Source organism: Parasteatoda tepidariorum, chromosome 8 (assembly GCF_982258835.1).
Source record: "Parasteatoda tepidariorum strain Cologne lab strain chromosome 8, Ptep-v5.0, whole genome shotgun sequence".
Taxonomy (NCBI): Eukaryota; Metazoa; Arthropoda; class Arachnida; order Araneae; family Theridiidae; genus Parasteatoda; species Parasteatoda tepidariorum.
Genome location: NC_141762.1, coordinates 37873069 through 37893283, shown reverse-complemented (window position 1 = coordinate 37893283; position 20215 = coordinate 37873069). Strand labels below are relative to the sequence as shown.

Here is a 20215-nt window from a genome sequence, read left to right as displayed (position 1 = left end):
CAGAATACGATAAAATTTACCTTGTTTCTTACTCTATGAGAACGTCAAAAATCTCTTTAATATTTGCCGAAGAGCTTTAATGGTTTTGGTATAATTAAGAATAAAGTATAGTTTTATAATATGTTATAGAATTATTAAATATATCATGATACCTAAGAGCATGGCATTGAAACCAATTATTCGTTTAAATTTACTTTGCACCTTTTATGTAATATGAGGTGACAAGAACTATAATTTTGAAAACCAGAACTTTCGGTACACAGTTGCCATATCAACGGAAAAAAAACCAAATAGTTTAAATACTGTATATTTTTGATTTTATTGCAAAAAATATGTTTTTTTAAATTTTTTTTCGCCTGAAATGTCACTACCCTACAGTACGGTAATTTTAAAAGAATTGTTTTTCCATGTACAGCATATTAATACTATTCAATTTACAAAAATTTATATTAAATACTGAAATATATTAAGTTTTTGCACCATAGAAAATTCTGTCAGGAAGCTCTTTGATTAAAAAGTGCTTTTTTAAAATATTATACTCAGTTGATTGGAAACTATAAGTGTATCTCTTGAATAAGCGCAATATGTACATTCTTAGCATATAACAATGTAAAAACAATCGACAATTCAAAAAAAAGAACTTTATAATAGAACAATTTGGATTCAAAAAAAAAGATTACAATAGGTAAGTCAAGGATCAGGACCTCTTTATGTTATTTATTCCCCTAAATGCTATTGATTAATTCATTTATTTTTTCACCTATTTATTCCATTCATTTATTCTTTTTATTCCTTTCACTTTTTCTGTCAGTCAGACAGCAACTCAGTTATTTATTTTATTATTCATTTATTTATTTAACTGGACTTTAACTTATTCAAGAAATTAATGGAAGAATGCGAATTTAGAAACTCAAGTTTTAAAAAGTATACTATCAGTAGAAGGTTGTTTATAAATCAAATTTTCTCATGAAAAACAGTTTAATTTAATAAATTGGCAGAAATCACAAAGCATACATACAGCTGACCATAACATGTTTTTAAACCAAATCTATTTACGTTTTTTCTTATCAAATTTAAATATTTCTTCAGTTAATCAATAATAATAAAAAAATTTCGAGTATGGAGGTGTCAAACTTTCAAAAAATTTTTTAAAGCCATATAATTTTGATTTTAAAAAAATAATATTTGAAGGACATTAGAAGAGAAAAACTCTCAAAAAAGCTATGCATTAGACATTCATAGAAAATTTTAAATTTTCATATTAAAGATGTCAAAATTTATTTTAAGATTTAATTCATTTTTTTAAACCATATAATTATATTTTTCTAAAGAAAAATAAAACATATTCCTGCTATTTGAAACTTTAAAAGAGACTCAAAATATTTTTTATAATAATTTTGATAATTTGAATAATGTTTAATGTAAGATTTATAAATATTTTTTCCAAAGAAAATAGGCATTTAAAAATGTTAAGTCTTTCATTACCTTGATTTTCTAATTAAAATAGAAATAACGTTGCTATAAAATAAAACTATTCTTGTATTTTCGAAATTTTTAAATTACTTACTAAAAATCGTCAAAGAAGAAAGAAAACTTGAAATATATTTATTATAAGAAATCTTTTTCGTTAATTACTTAATCAAAATGGATCAATGTTGTCGTCAAAATAGACAGAAAAATTAAACTGTATTAGATTATTATTTATGTAAGGAAACAGGTACGTAACAGTAAACTTGCATATGATGCTTACTTAAGTGTATCAGATCTAATGAGTATAACCTGTATATTACTGTTTAAGCACTTTTGAGTCTAAATAATTTATAAATGAAGAAAATAAAAGTTTATTTTTGAAAATTAGTTAATTTAGATTCGCATTAAGTTTAGTACTGTCCTAAAAACTTTTTTAATATGTCGAATAATTAAGAGCATAAAAGAAATATTCATAAATTTGTATTCACTACTGTGCTTAATATTTCCAAATAAATAAATCTAATGACGAAATCAAAAATTTCGAAATTTAAGTAAAGTTAAACTTTATATAAAGTTTTCAACTTTAATATTTTTAAGGACCATATGTACCCTGTAATAAACTTGACGCATAAAGGAAATTGTTTTGAAAATTTTATTTGCTGCATAAAAACATGTCGTTTTAAAAAAGGCAACATATTTACAGTTTTAAAAAAAAACATTGATTTTCAAAGCAATTTGAGAGACATCTTTATGTGATACAATTTTATCTTGCATAGTAACAAGTGACAAAATTTAACTCTTTTCTAAAACTTAAGAAATAAAATAGTTAGCAAAATAAGGATTAGTTATAAAAAAAGGACCTTCGATTTTGATTGCCTACGTTTCATTGCTTATTGAAGCGCAAAGCTCTTAGCACTTGATTTACCAATGTTGAGACTTTCAGAACTTTAATTCTATATAAAAAGGCTGGCAAACTGCGAGAATATCAAATCCCTTCTACATTTTCTGATATTTTACGGAAAACAAAACCTTAAAACTTCAAACATGGTAAGCAATTTTAGAATACTAATATTATTAAAAGAAATTTCAAGCTAACTGAAACTTTAACTTTTGTTAATTTCGTTTTTCAAAACAAATTTGCTTTTGTATTGTATATAAATTTGCATTGAATTAATTTGTTCAAAACTTTGAGTAGAATAAATGCTTACTCAAAATACCTTTAATATCTTTGCCTAATTCTTAATCGAGTTCATGCATCGATTTATTTTGAAATGAAGTTGATAGCACTAAATAGCAATATTGATAATTTTCTCAAACTTAAAATTTAAAAACAATTAATGCATCATTTAGATGACGTTTAATTGAAGCAAATCATTCCTACTGTAATTAAATTTTGAAGTGAATTCAATTATTTTTTGAAAGAAAAATTTTACCAAGTTTTTCCATTATTTCTTCTAGATACACTTATTATAACTCTTTATTACGCTACATAATTAAAAGAGAATTTAACTTGTATTTTCAAAAGCAATCTTATTTAAATTCAATGTATTTGATAGTTTTCTGTAAGAAATGAAACTCGTACAATACATTATTTCTTAAATTTTGATGAAAGCATGCACAAAGTAATAAAGAAAAGAGTGTGACATAAACAGTGAGTAGAAAAAGTTCGAATACAGTCAAACATCTCGATAAATATAGATCAGATCGAAAAAAGGGTATAAATGCATTCAATATTTTTAAAACTATCTGATAATACAAAACTCGATATCTCACCTGCGGCCCCTGAGATAAAATGAGGTACGCTTTGAAATCCTAAATATGCACCCTCATATTTTATTGCAGATTTGGATTCTCCAGATTAATGAAACCCAATTCGACCTATTGGTTTATGAATTTTTCTTATTCAAGAAGCTAATATTGTCAAAATTTAAAATTATGCACAGACTATTTAAATGGCGATATCTCGAGACCCTTCAGATTAAAAAAAATATTTTGGTCGGGTTTTTTGTTTTTCAAGAACAAAATTTTAAGAAAAATCAAAAAAACGTTGAAACGTGTCCATTCCATGTTCTTACTCTAATTCTGTTGTTACTGATGATTCCAATTTTTTTAGAATTATAACTTCAAATTAGCTTAAAGCAAAACTAACTTCACGTGACACAAAATGAGGCGAGGCTTGCTGATGACGTCAGAATTCACTTCCTGTATAAATGGAAAGAGACAAACCAAAGCTTGGAATGTTATGTTATTTATTTGCTTGTTATATCATATTATCGATTAGGTCTTTGCGTCTGCGTTTATTAACATGCGTGCTCCTTAGAAGCAGTTGGTTTTTGACTTGAAAAAATGTGAGGTATGTCGCAAGGATTTGAATTTTTATACATCACATTGTTGGTAGTCTTGAACTAAATATAATTTTTCACCTTCCAACTAAAAAAATACTTTTCAAACCAAAAATCTATTAAGAAAATTTTTTAAAAACATTTAAATTTTTTTAAAAACATTTAAAAATTTTTTCTCTAACGAAATTACACATTTTATTAACGATAGAGATAGACCTGTTTAATACTCCTTTCCTCCATTCTCTTTTACATAAATTTTTGTAACGGAAATACCGAGTCAATGCTTTTAAAATGGTGAGAAACTTAGTTTCTACAGAAGAAATATAGCACAATATAGTTATAGAACACAAAGAGCCTTGCTATTTTTATATATATATATATATATATATATATATATATATATATATATATATATATATATATATATATATATATATATATATATATATAAATATCTGTAATCTAATATCTGTAATCTGTAATCTAAAACCCAATCCAGAAGACAAGGAAACTCCTCAATCAAGTATTGGGAGAAATTTTACCTTCGTGGAGGATTTTTTGACGGAACTAGCGCTCAATTTCGGTACATGGGGAAGAAACCCAGGAAAACCTACCACGGTTAGCCTGATGGCGAGGTGATTCTGATCCCTGAATTTCTCACTGATGATATTTTACGATACCACGTGGCCAGGTGCGGAATTGCTATCGACTAGCCATCGCTGCGATTTGAACCGGGTTTACCTTATTGGAAGGCGAACGCACTATAATCTGAGTCGCAACGATTCTCCCCTACAACAATTTAATTTTTATATCCGCCGTTGAACAGCAGACCCAACGTTTGGGTTTACGACTACTAATGTTCAACTACGTAGCCTTGCAATTTTGAACCAATCCAGAAGACAAGGAAACTCCTGGATCAGTACCCCCAGAGGAATTGGTTTGTTAAGGGAACATGGAGGACTTTGCGACTCGACAGATTTACCGTGTATCAGTCACCATTTCTTACACGGGGAGTCTCGGGTAGGGGATCGAACTCACGAACTCTTGGACATGAGCCCAGCTCCCTACCGACCAGGCTATCCCGGCCCACCTACAACAATTGTAATATTTTTATGCATCCTAGATACTATATTGCACTCTTTATAAGCCCATACGATTCAATATTTCACTAGATCCTTACTGACCGCCAATGGATGAACATATTTTGCTGTACTTCATGTTTCTTTAGCCATTACATAACAATATGTATCAGTTCCGTTACATTGATTTAAAACAAATTTAAGAAGTAATTTAGGATTCAAAAAATTTGGAAAAAACTTGCTAAGGTTAACAGAATTATGAGGATTTAAACGAAATCAATCATTTTGTTAGAAAGCCGTAGTAAAGCAATCCACGAAACATAAATTATTATTTGTATAGCTTATTTGTCTTCTACTAAAATCAATTTTATAAAGGAGTCTAAACTGACCATGTAATTTTTAAATTATAAAAATTCTATTAATATTTTTTGGAATATTTCAACATCAATTTTCTTTTCTTTTTGAAAAAAACAGTTTTTTAAAAAAGAACTGTTAACTTCGAACATAATTATATTTTTTAATTATTGAAATTCGTAAATAGGAAAAAAATAGAAGCGGTAATTGTTCAAAATTGTCGCAATGATTTTTTTCAATAGTCTTCTGCATACTAATGGTTTCTACTAAATAAAATCTATTCAGAGACGGATCTTTCGAATTTTAAGGAACAATATCTGTAAGATACTAATAGGTGAATAATTAATGAACTTTTCCTACAGAAAACTGCGTTGCTCTTGATTTCCACGATTTGCATTTTCTTACTCATATCTGATGCAATGTGCAATCCAGAACCGAAACCTCACCATCATCATGGGCACCATCATGGGCATGATCACCATCATGGACACCATCATCACCATGGACATCATCATGATCATCACCATGATCATCATCACGGGCATGATCACCACCATGGTCATCACCATCATGAGGGTCATCATCATCATCACGGACATCATCATTAAAATTGTGCTGGATTCATCTACACTAACCTCCAAGCAAAATTTAAGTTTACTACTTTAAAAATAATTTGCAAGTTTTCTAAACTGTAATGTAATTTTTAACGAAATAAATGTGCAACATAAAAAGTTTTGTTTTTTAAATTAAATTAATAAATTTCAGTATATAAGATTACAATTTTAACAAAAAAACAAATAGTAAATTGTACAAATAACCATAAAAAACATTAAGATCAGCTTTTTTTTTAGTATGTTTTTTTATTTTGGAGAAATTGGGAGTGTGACGAATATTTCCTTTACTTTCGAAGATGCTTTTCTAGAAAAGTAAGTAACCCCGGTCTTTAAGTGTCTTCGGTGTGCTTTTTATTCCGGACATAGCTCAAACTGCGTGTTTAAGAAAGTGGCCACAACTCAAAAGAAATCAGAAAAATAAATCTTCAGGAAAATAAACACAGCTCGAAATGGCAGTTTAAGAAAATATACATCACCATTCAAGAAAATTAACATAGCATTTTGATTCGTTTTTCTAACTTTTCTCAAAAAATTTTAAGTTTCAGAGAATAATCTAATGAATCCGTATAAATCCGTTTATATATATGCCTATTTGTCTAAATCGCGTAGTAAATTTTTTTAAAATTAGTACTTTTTGAAAGGACATTAAAATTCAACTGTTTTATTTACAAAGCAAACAAGGGTTCAATAAATTTATAATAATGGCATAAAATTGTCATTTTTTTTAAATTAGATTTTTTTAAGCTAGTCTATCATTTTAGGAACTGAATATGAAGAGATGCATGAATTTCATGCTGCTTTCCCATTTCTAATTCATGCAGCTGCATTTGCAATTAGATAATAATTTGATTAGATTTTAATTAGATAATATATAAGATGCATTTGTATTTCATGCAGTTTTCCTAACCATGAAGTACAGGAATCTGCCCCGCAATGATTATGATTAGATTTTTTAAAGTGTAAAATCTCTGGCTTATTTGTTAAATTTGGGTTAAACGCTGGAAAGACGTTTTTCTTTTCGGAATCTATTTTCTTAAAAATGCATTTAAGTCATTGTCTAGTTTCTTAAACTCGCAATTCAAGTTATGACCATTTTCTTAATCACATTTTTGTCACAATAGATTCCATTTTTTCAACATTCATTTCGAGTAATGTCTACTTACTTAAATTTTTAAAATAAATTGACCTTTAAACTCATTTGGAAATTAGTCAATTTTCCTAATCACACATTTCGCGTAGTGAATAATTTCTAAAATATGCATTTTGAGCAGTGTCTATTTTATATATTGCGCATATGAAGTAGAGGCTTTTTATTAAACACGTATTTCTTGCTATGCCCATTTTTTAAACACGCATTTCGAGCAGTATCTATTATCTCTAAAACGCATTTGGAGCAGTGTCTATTTTCTTAAACACGCTTTTCAAGGAGCGTGTGTTTTCTTAAAAGCGCATTTCGAGCTGTTCATATCACGCATTTCGAGTTGTGTCCAGAATATTTGCAGAAAATTTTTAAAAATTTATTATGAAGCCCGAAACGCATAAAAGACCTGGTCAGTTATGGGACTATTAAAATGAAATACCCATTTACGTCAGAAAATAGATTTTCAAAAAAATAGTTCAAATACGTAATGTTCAAAGTTATAAGAGACGTCTCTATTATAAGAGACGTTTTACAAATTTCTTATAATCTTTTTCTCCTCGATATCATTTTAGAAAACATGGGCGAATAAGATTCGAAATTTAATGAAAGCGGTTAAAAAATGTTATAGAAAAATTTAGAGAAGTCCTATTCAATCCAAAATTAACAAAGTTCATTGATGACATAAACTAGCATAACACTACACAGCACTAACATAAAGCACACGTAATGTTTTTTTTTTTTTTGGTTATATTTCTAACACGCGAGTCCTTTGAAATTAATTCTATTTATAAATATTGTTGCCATATTTTTGAAAAACACTCTTATACTACAGAAAATAATTTTCAACCCAAAAATATTGATATCAAATGCGAACTTGATACTCTTAAGCTCAAGTTTGAAGTTATATACTTCATGTTTCACGAAACAATGTCTTTTAAATGAATTTATTAATTTTTTCCTTTTAAAAATTTTATCAATTTGAAAGGGAAAGAGAAAACTAAAAGATTTAATTGTTTTTCTTTTCAAAAATCATTGAAAATAATATGTTTTAAGTTAACATTACTAACATATTGAAAGAATGGATATCGTTCAGAACAAAAACGTGTAGAAAAATATATTTTCAAACTAAAGTAAGTAAAGAAAAAACCTATTTTTGTTTTTAGATTCTTTACTGCTCATTCTTGAAAATGTTGTTTGGTTTTTTATGCTGCTCTAACTCCTGTGAAAAAGTTTAAGAAGATTTTCAGGCTAAGCATGTTACTCGAAAGAGATTAACAGAAGAAAAGCCTTTTTCAAATCTTTATTTATTTACTTTTTTCTTGAAAAAAAGATGATGTTAAGTGTCTTTTGTTTGACAACGAAACACTAATATAAAGTATGTCTTTAACACTGTTAATTTTGGAAACTATAGCTGAAACTCATTCATTTAGCTTTACTATAGTATAACAATTTCGATAATATTTCGCTATGTACAATTCTTATAAACTTAAATAATAACTTGTAAGTTATACTTATTTATAATTAAAAGGTGAAATACTAATTCAAACACCTTAGGACAAACATTAAAATTAACTAACAATAAAGTAAATCATAGGCAAACATTGTCTCCGAATCAAGTGTGAAAATGAGTTATATTTTGATTTTTATATTTTAAAAAAATGCTAACTCTTACTGATGAATATTTTTTTACCCCGAAAGAGCCTAAATACGTACTATTTTGAAAGAGCCTAAATAGAGCATTCAACGTCATATTTTGAAAGCAGGTCATTTTTTTCCACAAATCATAAATACTGGTAGTAACCTTAATTTTCAAATATACAATGATTTTGATCAGGCAAAACAAGGTGATCCCATAAAATATTCATATTAAAAAAATTTGATATGTTGATGAAATTGTAAAAATTTTCTAAAGTACTAGCAAACAAAATAAACTATTAACTTAATTTAAATTTAAACATATCACCAATTTATTTGTGAGAACACTTTTTCCTCTCTGCAATTTTTAATTGAGTCGTCATTGACTTACTATATTTAGTTTTAGGTAATTATAGTTTAAAATGGAAAAAGCCGCAATACTTTTTTTTTCGTTTTAAAGCAAATAAATCTATAAATATTGCATACTCAAATAATCTATTTTAAATATTTTTTTTGCTGAAAAAATACTTATTAAAAAAATTTTAATGTTAATGGCTTTCTAGCATTTTTAAAGTAAAAAAAAATGCGATGAGGAAATCATATAGTAAGCAAAACATTTATGATAATTTTCAATAATTCCACGTTGTTGTAAGAAAAATTATAAAATTAAGAAATTCTACTAAATAAATTTTCTTAAGGAAATTAAACATTTTATTTACAGATAAACAAACAAAAAAATAGTTCGAATTGAACACAGCTCTATGAGCTTCAATTATCCTCTATGATGTCCATATCCTCCTTTATATCCTCCATGATGACCACCATGTCCCTTGTGATACCCTCCACCTCCATGATGACCTCCATGGTATCCTCCTCCATGATGGCCTCCTTTATATCCTCCGCCACCATGACCCCCACGATGCCCTCCTTTATGATAACCGCCGCCGTGATGACCACCGTACCTTGATGGTGCAGGGGCAGCTAAAGAAGTTGCAAGTAATATCACCCAGTATATAATGAAAGAAATAATGAAAGATATTTTCTGAAAGAAAAAAAAATGTGCATTAGAAGAGATGTTTGTTTCTTTTACAAATTTATAATTTCAAACTATTGTAAGATAAGAAGACTGAAATAGAAGTATAGTTGAATTTTTAAGAATCATTAGACTTGTACCCCTACTGGTTTTAATGAATTGCCTCTGAGAACTATTCTCCACGGATTTAAATTTTGTGTTTCCTTTTTGATCTGTGATTAAAGCAGTCAAAAAATGTGAGAGAATATTTGGGTCTTTCTTAAAGTTAATTTAACATTTTGTGTCTTGGGCATACGCGCAGAACTTATTACGGAAATAAATCAATCTTTACATCCATTTTTAAACTTTTTTATCAAAAAAAAAATCATGCTGAAAATTTTTTAATAATTAGTAAATGTTTTTATTATTTATTTTAAAAGTTATGGAATATGCTTCAAATCAAAAGGAATGTATAATTTGGTATCATACTAAGCCATATTTGCAAAGGGAAAAACCCTAAACTTGAAATAAAATAGTCTATTACTTTATGTGCGGCAAAAATATTTTAATAGTGCGACTATTTATTAAATGTCCTTTTTTAATAGTGATTTCTCCGAAACTATTAAACACATTTATTTTAAATTTAACCATGGAAAATTCTTTCGATCATTAAAGCAAGTTATAAATAATAAATGTGAAAAATGTTTCTTTAAAATAACTATGATTAAAAGTTAAAAATCGGGCACAAAAATTTTTTAGCTCCCTAACGAATACCGGACTTAACACGAGACTCAAAAATTTAAGAAATAACTTTGAAACACTCAAGTTTTTCATCAATTTCCTGACTAAACTATTGATACCATTAATTCTAATTCGCAAATTTAAACTAGGATTTACCTTACTTTTATTTAATCCACAACCTTTTTGTTAGAGGTTGGTAATATGTTGAGCGATTTCTGTAAAAGGTCGAACAAATCACTGAATAGTATTTTAGTATGAAAGCATTTAGAAAATTTAATGGATATTTGTTTTTAGAAATTATTTTTATTATTATCGAGTTTGAAAAAAAATATTTAAAGATGACAGCTATAGCAATTCATTTGAATGAATCAATTATTTCAGCAATGTTACCTATTTTTAACCTTTTTTCGGTTAAATAAATATTAGTTTTTAGTTTTTTAGTGACAACAGAATTCTGGTCTAAAAACCAGAATGTAAGCCATTTGAAAAAACGGTATGTAAATAATGTATAATATTAATTATATATACTGTACGGTAAAAATTAACCGAGCTATCTGATTTTCTCATAGAGTTAAAATCACGGTAAATTTTACTTTATTCTGGTAGTTTTGGAGGTACTTTCTTTTTCTCAATGTATATTCACCATTAGCAAACATCTTGAAATCATTTTATAGCGGCTAAAAGCACTTATTCTATTAAGTAATTTAATCAGTTATGACTACACACTAAGTATACACATTTTTATGCTTCAGAGATATTTTGGTTTCCTGTTAACCAATTTATAAAATATTTTTTATCTAAACATAAATTTTATAAGAACATGAATGCTTTTAAAATATTTTTCAAAAACAATAAATTGGAATATATATTTTGCATTCAAAATTTGAACATGAGTTTTAATTTTATCGTCAAGAATCTAAATCAGTCAAAATAAATGTACCCATGCTTAGAATTCAAAGAATATTTTTACTTGAACCACAATTTGCCATTATTAATTGATTCATCTGAAATCTGGATCATTGAATTATGAACAAAATATCTAAGTACGCTAAATATATTTTTAATCAAGAGAAAAGCTTATTCACGAAGTAATATTAAAGTGTAAGTAAACAAAAAATAAGTACATGAAATTTTAACTACTTAACCCTTTGAAGCAAATAGGACATCGGCTTCCTTTTCCTGTACTTTTTTTAATGCTCGAAATATTTTGCTCTAATAAATGCGCTATATATATGCCAATAAAAATACTTTTTCTCATTTTTTTAACTATAAAATACAGTCTAATAGTCACTAAAAAAGTTTGCTAGATTATCAGAATGGACTAAAATATAAAATAAGTAGTTTGAAAATTCATAGTTTCACAATTCATAGTCAAAACTTTATCAATAATTGATATTTTGTAAATTAAAGAAATTTCGATAATTAATTGCTGTTTCTCATGGATATAAATAACTGCAAATATGTGCAAATTTGAACAATTGTTGTCTGAAGTAAGTCATGTTGGGAAGATTTTACCTTTTACACGGAAAAAGACACCAGTGTTTTATGTCGCTTAGCATAATCACAAATCAAAATTCCAAATATAATATTTCTCCCTTATTTTGACCTAAATTAATAGACATTAATGAAAAATACGTTTAATAAATCTATTGCGTCAAGGAGTTAAGTCAATTTTCTGTTTTATTTATAATCCTTGACTCTTAGCTTTCTAAAAATATTATACTTTTGTTTGTATTTTAATTATTTACTAAGTTATAACAGTTTTCGTGCAAGGTGATAACAGTGGATAGATTAATGATTTTAAGTCTTTAATTGCGTTTGTTTGAATCAAAGTAAGGCTTTTTTCACATTTTTCACCACCTTAAAAACGATATCTCATATTGTTTTTAAAATAATTGTCTAAAATTTTTCATTAGTGTTTGGATCATAGCACACATTTTTTGCATGCTACACATATGGTTAATACTCAACAATCAGTTTTGCACCTAAGGTTATTACAAAATTGTCAGTTTTTGGATGCACAAATTATAATTTGTGCAACCAAAATGTGAAAACCAGTATCGCGAAGTATTTATACTAAGGCGTGTTACCTATTATGTTCATATTTTTTAGGAAAAGAGCTTTTTTATTTAATTTAATAAAAAAGTAAAATATAGGTATATATGTTATACAATAACCTATTAGTAAAACATTTCAATATGTGAAGATTTAGCAAAAATATGTTTAAAAACGGAATATTGTAAGACAGTTTTAGAAAAAATTTATTATATAAACTTTAAAATTTTGTTTTAGAAATTTTTTGTGGGTTTAAAAAATCTTATACATAATCATAAGGCAGAGAAAATTTATGAAGACTCTTATAAAATATTTTATTAGAATAGAAATCCTCTATTTTGCATACTTTTTCAACATATTCTAAATTCTTTTTTCAGCATATTCTAGAATTTAATAAATATGACAATAAATATCCATATAAAATTTTTTAAATTTCTCTACATTACTGAAATTTTAAAATACATATTATCCATATAATTATAAGGTTTTTTTAACTGATATAATTTTAAGGGTAGAAAGAAAAGAACTTCATATAAAGCATAGAATACTTTGAAATTCATTTCCGTGAGAGCAAAACAGACAATAGTGGATTGTGAAAAATCTTTAGGTATGAAAATCCAAATCATATTCCAAAATGTATTGAAATAAAATTATAGTCATAGAAAAATTGCTATATTTTGGGCGTCATTAATAATTTAAACAATAACTTCATTAGAAATTTAGAAAAAAATTTATACCAATATTCCTCGATTTTAAAGGTTTTGGAGAAAAAATTGAAACAAAAAGTTTGTCTCCGAATTTTCAAAAATATGAAATAATTCTTAACGTTTAAATATCTTTATTAAAAACGATTAGCTTTAATCGATTCTTTTTCATATTTTAATATATACTCTAAAAAATAATGCGTTTGATAACAATAATCTTATCTATTAAATACCAAACTTTACTTTATAACTGATTTAAGAATTGCAAAAAACCTGTAGATTTATCGATTCCTAATTTTCGTTAATTACGGAAAATTAAAGTTTTGTTCACGAATGTATGATTTTTTTATCAAATTTAAATTAACTTATAAAAAGCGTAATCAATAAGTGTTTACTTTTCAATATTTTTAAAATTTAAATATACGATCAGAAATAACATTTTAAAAATAATACAAATCTTGAAACCATAGTAACCCTAAATGACTTCCTGAAGAAATATACACTGCAAAAAATTCCTGATCAAATTACGGTAAAAAATAGGTTGCAGGTACTTCTAACCTCAAAATCTGCTTTTACCGAAACGTGTTACGAAAAAAGAATCTAATTATGCCGATATTTTTACTGTAATAATTACTCTAAAAAATTAATCACTTTAATTAAATAAATTCTGTAAAAATTACAAACAAAAATGGTATTTACGGATAACGCATCCGAAATGCTGATACTTTATACCGGAATTTGATCTGAAATTTTACAGTTTACGACCAATATAAAAAGGTGAGACTTTTATGTTAAATCGATAAACGCTATGAATTAGTTTTAGTCTGAATTAGATTAGTCATTTGTTCAGATATTCATGCACTTTTCTAAATTTTTGATAACTTAATTGAAAATCTTGTTGAAAAAAACATAATGGGAAACACTGTATTGTATATCCTAATAGAAAAACTCTAATCACACAAAAAATATTTATGTTTAATTATATAAGGTAATTAATTTGTGAATAGTAAGATACGTAAATTTCTCTGGTCATTTTCTATTAGAATTCGCTTCATACATCGTATTAATTATTTAATTATAGTATCATCAAATTAATTATTTGATTATAGTAAGCAAAAAATATTACTTTTTTGTGAAGTAAAGCTTGATTTTTGAAAAAGATACTTATGTATAGAAAAATATCGAAGAATTTGTCAGATAAAAGAAATTGGCTAACAAGAAAGATAGCCGAAGGCTCATTAAGGATTAGGGTACGTATTTTGGTCACAAAAAAATATATATATTTAAAACATTTTGTCTGTTTCACATTGGTTGCAGAACATAAATAAAGAGAATAGAATGGAATTGTATAAATAGAAAAACATAGACGAATTTGTGACATGAAAAAAACCTGGCTTACAAAGAAGATACCTGAAGTTTTATTGAAGAATTCAGGCTGAATTTTTTACATTATGGTAATTTTTCCGATTATACGTAATGGTTTACCGGAAATACTAGTTTTCAAAATTATATATGTTATTACCACATATTTAGTAAAATATACTAAACTAAAATCTAAATTTAACCGAATATAGGATTTTTATGCCATACTCTAAGGTATCATGGTAAAATAACGATATTTTAATACATTTACCAAATTTTCTCTCATGGTATAAAACCAAATTTAGTTGTTAATTTTACTAAAATTATTACCAAAACGATTCGGTAAAAATTATCAATCGTTTTGGCGTTTTCATAGAGCAAGAAAAATGGAAAATTTTATCATATTCTGGTAGATTTGACCAGACTTTTACTTTCAATGAAAGAATACTAATATGAAAAAAATAAATGTTCAAACATTTCATTCAAGAAATGACTAAATGCTGTAATTATACGAGAATACCTGAGAATTTACCAACAATGCAAAAAAGAAATGTTTTGAAATATTAAAAAAAATTCTCTAAAAATATTACAAACTGTTTTTAAAATTAAAAAAAAAAGTAAAGCTCATCAAAAATGCAAAAAAATATGCCATCATAAACTGAATCCTATATATCATAAATTATAATACATAAATTGAAATGAATTCTACTTACCATGGTGAGTGCAGTTAAGTTGAGGATTCTAAGAATGCGATGAGAATATACGGCTTGTCTGAAATAGTTTATCTCTTCTACTTAACTTCTGAGACCCTCTCTTTATATACCTGCAGTTATCAGTTTGAGAGATACGATATATTCGAATTACGTGATTGGGTTTCCAATATCGCCTAGACACTATGAATGGTAGGACTAAGTCTTGCCACATGACGTCATTCTTAAGCATTCCTGACGTCACTCCTATATTAACCATTATATTAACTCTTATATTAACCATAAAACTTAAAAATGAATCTAATAAAAAAATTGCCGCCAATTTTTGTATAGAAAAATATTGAAAGCAATACCACAGGAGTAATTAATAAGAGCTAGTAATCAAACTTGAACTAGTCAATTTCAATAATTATTTTTTAATTTAACTGTGTGTTAATAGTGTCAAATAGAAAATTTTAAATTTTCATTTAAAAATTAGCAGTTGTAAGCAATAAAATAATGAAACCTAAAAACACTAAAATAAAAAGGCATACAGAAAAATGTACAGAAAGTAGGATGAAATAAATTCAAAATGCAATGAGAAACATTTTACAAATAGAAAGTTTGTAAATATTCCATTTAAATTTGTAGATTCCATTTAAATGCTAAAACGTAGTCTTTTATACTAATCTTTATATAACATAAGATATTTGTCAATGTTTTTGTTTAAGATTCTTCTATTAAAAAAAAGAATTGTTTAAAAAAAAAAAAGCAAAATTTAATTGGCCTTACTTTATTTCGCAAATAGTGGAGCGCATTTTATTAAAAAAAATTAGCAATGGTTCCGCGAAAATAGCCTCTTTCACTCAATAAATCTATAAAAATACCATTGTCGCCTGAACTTGAATTAGTTATTTTTAACTGCTATATTTAAACTAGTTTTCAAACCGAAGTTTTTTATTATTCTATTTCGAGATATAGCTACAGAAATCGCAAACGTTTTTCAATAAAATGAATTTAATCAATTAAGTAGATCTTTAAAAAGCTAAGGCTCGGGCTCCATAAAAATATTTAAAAAAAAAAACACATTTAAGTAGTTGCAGGACAATACTCTTAGCACTCATAAAATGATTTAACCATCTCATATATTCGAGAAGAATGGTTGCTTATGCTTAAAATATATTTTTCAGATAACGTACTACTTTTGAGGTAAAAGTTTAGTCCCGAAAAAAACGTTGCTTGTTAATTAAGATTGACCAACACTGCAGAACACTGGATAAAAAGAGCCCCAAAATTATTCCTACTAATTCTTATATTATAGAATCTTCTTACCATCACCCTCTACTGTTTCCTGGGAAAGCTCCTACTGATATTTGATATTTTATTCTATAATCGCTGTTGAACAGTCTACCAATTTTGGGTTTACGACTACTAATGTTCAACTCATTAGCTTTGTAATTTTGAACCTAATCCATAAGACAAGGGAACTCCTGAATCAAGTATTAAAAGAAGTTTGTCTTGCAGAGGACTTTTTGGTGGATTTAATCCGCATTTGAGGTTGCATGGAGCAGAAAACCACGAAAACCTGCCATAGTTAGCCTAACGGTAAGGGAACTCTAACTCGCAATCCGTCTACGACTAAGGATATTACATGTCAGCACTGTGGTCGGTGTGAGTCAGGTGTGGAATTCGTATCGTCTATCCATTACTGGGATTTGGAAGCGGTTCACCTCATTTGTGAACGCTCAATCCCCTTAGCCACCACGGCTGATATTTAGCACTTTTGGATAATTTTATGGCTACAAAGTTGATTTTATGGGGAAAAAAAGAGATTATTTTAAATGTAAAATTTCTTACGAAAGTCAAATGGATGAAAAGTTTCAAAATGGAGCAGCTGCAGCAAGGGAACTAACTGTAAAAAATGATAATTAAAATGACCCCTTTAGGGGATTTTTTTAAATTTTTTCTAGATTTTACAGCTTCTTGTCCCCTTTTCCTCATTTTAATACCCTCTCCTTCAAAAATAAAAATATTCAGTCACCTTTTAGCCTAAATTGAGCGTGGAACAGAGTTCGTGAAACACGTATCGAGATTCTTCCTAGCTTAGTTTTGTGAAATCCTTGGACCGAACTTCGATAACCCACAATCACTTTTTAATTAACCGAAATTATGAATTGGTATTTGTATAATATACGAGTTTGGGAGAAGAAAAGAAGGCTAAGAGATGGAATTTTTAAAAAACGCAACGAAAAAAATTTTCTTTTTCCTTTCGTTTATCGTTTTAAAGAACAAATACCCCCAAAATTTCCCTCCTCTCTTTAAATGTACCTAGTTGCTAAACTTTTCACCTCTCAAGCCTGTTTGAATAATGATCTTTTTACCTTATTACAAATCAAATTCGTGACTGTAAAATTATCTAAAAGTACTAAAAATCAGAAGGGAGTTCTCAGAAAACGGTGGATAACAGGGGGAAACGGGGATTATATTCCGGATTCAAGATATTATTTCTTATAAAAATCCACAGGAATGAGGTCATGAATTGATTTTTTTTCTTTTTTAGCACAGAGGTAATCTGGCAAAACTTCTGATTAAAAGAAAATAGAAATCAGTATTCACGTAATGAGAATCTTAAGAAAGTGTGTTCTTTTTTATATATATTTAAATATTTTGCAAGTACTTCAAAAAGAATTAAAGCTTTTATAATATAGTATTATCTGCATATTATTCTCGAATAGCCATCAGTATTGTAGTTAAACTCTACTGTTCTTGAAGTTCTGTCTATCATATGAAAGAAGTTTTTTAGATTTACCCTCAATCGTTTTGCTCTGAGTGAATTATACGAAAAATTATTTCTTGATTATCATTAATGAGCAATTGATTTCCTTCAAAGTATATTAAAAAACTAAGAATTAAAAAATGTACAAAAAAATTTTAAGAAAGTTCAGAAAATTAGCGAAAAAAATGCTAGGTCAAAATTATAAAAACAACCAATAAACTTTCATGCCCAATAGCGCAGATTACGAATGATAAGTTCTTGCAGGTAGAAATCGCAAAACTTCTTCTGACAAGGGCAGAGTTACATGGGAAATACACATTGTGATGAAACATGGTTTATTATTAGTAAACCTTAAGGATGTTTAACCTTTAAAGTAATAAAGTGCACGAGTCAGTCATTTCCTACACTCGAAGAACAACAATGTAATATTTCTCTGAATATGATGCTGAACAATCCAAAAAGTTCTGCGAAGTAATATTTTATTCCGGTTTAACATCAGAACGTAATTTAAACTTAATTGAATAATAAGTTAGTGTGATTTAAACCTAGTAACACTTAAACCTAACACTTGTAATTTAACCTTACTAAATTGAATAATCTTACACCTAAAATTACGCTTTCACACTATATGAAACACCAATGTTGGCATGCTTTGAATTTCATAAAATTAAAAAACGGCAAGTAGAATAAGTTTTTTATTACGGATAATTACATTAAAATTTTTAAATCTCTGCGAACTGAAATGACTGATTTTATAATGTACATTTTTATCCTAAATCGAATGCGTCTTACTATTCTCTCTGTGTTACGTATATATTTGATATATAAACAAATTTTATTTTAGGAATTAATGTATATACCTGAATCCAATCGAAATATAGATAACTTATATTCAGTATCATTTGACTTGATGCTGTTCCGCGAGCTCTCCAGTTAAAAAAAAAAAACCAAAAAAAGAAAACTTATTCATTAAAAATTTATAGTTTCATACACCTTTTAGAATACGAATTCGGTGGTGACGTCATTCACATACGTTGCAAAATTATTAAAGTTGATTTATCTTCTGATAGCATAACATAAAAAAACCAAAGATAAAATATTCAAAAGAAAGTGCGATTAAACTAGTCTTTGTTCAATTATAACTGAAAGCTAGCAAATCCTTTATATTTTGAAATATTTACTCATTGCAGAATCATATTAAGTTCACGTGCATAGATATAAAAACAGAGAGCATATACATATAACTGTATATTAGAGATGAGACGGGCTCAGACCCGACACAGTCAGCACAAGACGCAGGCTCGGACTTGTAAACAGAAAAAAAGTTTTTGGCTCGGGCGGAAACAGATTCTGGAAAAAAAATTTATGGGCTTTCTAACTGTTTTTATACAAACGCTTGGTTGAGTTATTGAGTATAAATTTTTTTTAACTATATAAGGTATAAAAATTTGCAGTTCTCTCTTACTTCTGGTTTGCTTTATTTTTGCTTTATGAGGCTAACGCTAATTTTCATTCAGCTAATTATTTCAATTTTTAATTTTAGAATTAAGCATCTTGGAGTTTTAATTGGTTCAGTTTTCCTCTTCGCTTTTTCTTTCATAGGTTAGCGATAGAAAAGGTTTTAATTTACTGATACACATTTGTTTACGTATCAAGTTACGAGACGGCATAATTTGGCGTTTATCTGACTTATATCTCGGGCTCGGACAGACTCGGGATTCAAGTTAATCGATGTATCTCTGATTCGGGTTTTACGCGGATTGAAATTCTTGAGCTGGCATGATCTGGCTCGGCCAATAATTCCTAGAAAAGAGAAGGTCTCGGCATGGGTTTCCATAAACATGAAATATTATCCTTCAGTAGTCCAAATGTAATGACATCTTTAGTATTCTCCTCCACTGCGCAACTTGTTAGCCTGAACGTAGTGAAATCTATTTTAATTAACCTCCTCTGCGCAGTTTATGTTCGTCTCATGTTCAGCTCATCTCTAATATATATATATATATATATATATATATATATATATATATATATATATATATATATATATATATATGTGTGTGGGGGGGGCGGGCGTGTGTGTGTGTGTCGAGAAATGCACTCAAAATAGTTTGCTGCATAAATGTTTTGTCTAGCTTAGAATTATTTCCTTATTAAAAGCTGTTTTAAAAATCTTAAGAAAGTAATAAGCAACTGAAAAGAAATAACACTTCTTAAAGGAATTCGTTTTTCCCATTATTG

The 20215-nt window shown here is 27.6% G+C and overlaps 1 protein-coding gene and 1 long non-coding RNA gene across 2 annotated transcripts; one reads left to right on the top strand and one right to left on the bottom strand.

Annotated features, from left to right (window-relative positions):
• The first annotated feature begins 2395 nt into the window (after positions 1-2395).
• Positions 2396-5883, top strand: LOC147806086 (uncharacterized). The gene is made up of 2 exons (XR_015428707.1): positions 2396-2517; positions 5608-5883. It is a non-coding gene; the product is annotated as an uncharacterized LOC147806086 (long non-coding RNA).
• A 3440-nt stretch (positions 5884-9323) lies between these two features.
• Positions 9324-15376, bottom strand: LOC107444566 (uncharacterized). Its single transcript, XM_087150128.1, has 2 exons — positions 15223-15376; positions 9324-9677 (listed from the first exon to the last, which is right to left on the bottom strand). Exons 1-2 carry the CDS (start codon positions 15223-15225, stop codon positions 9408-9410), a joined length of 273 nt encoding a protein of 90 aa, XP_087006254.1. The 5' UTR covers positions 15226-15376; the 3' UTR covers positions 9324-9407.
• Positions 15377-20215: the final 4839 nt, after the last annotated feature.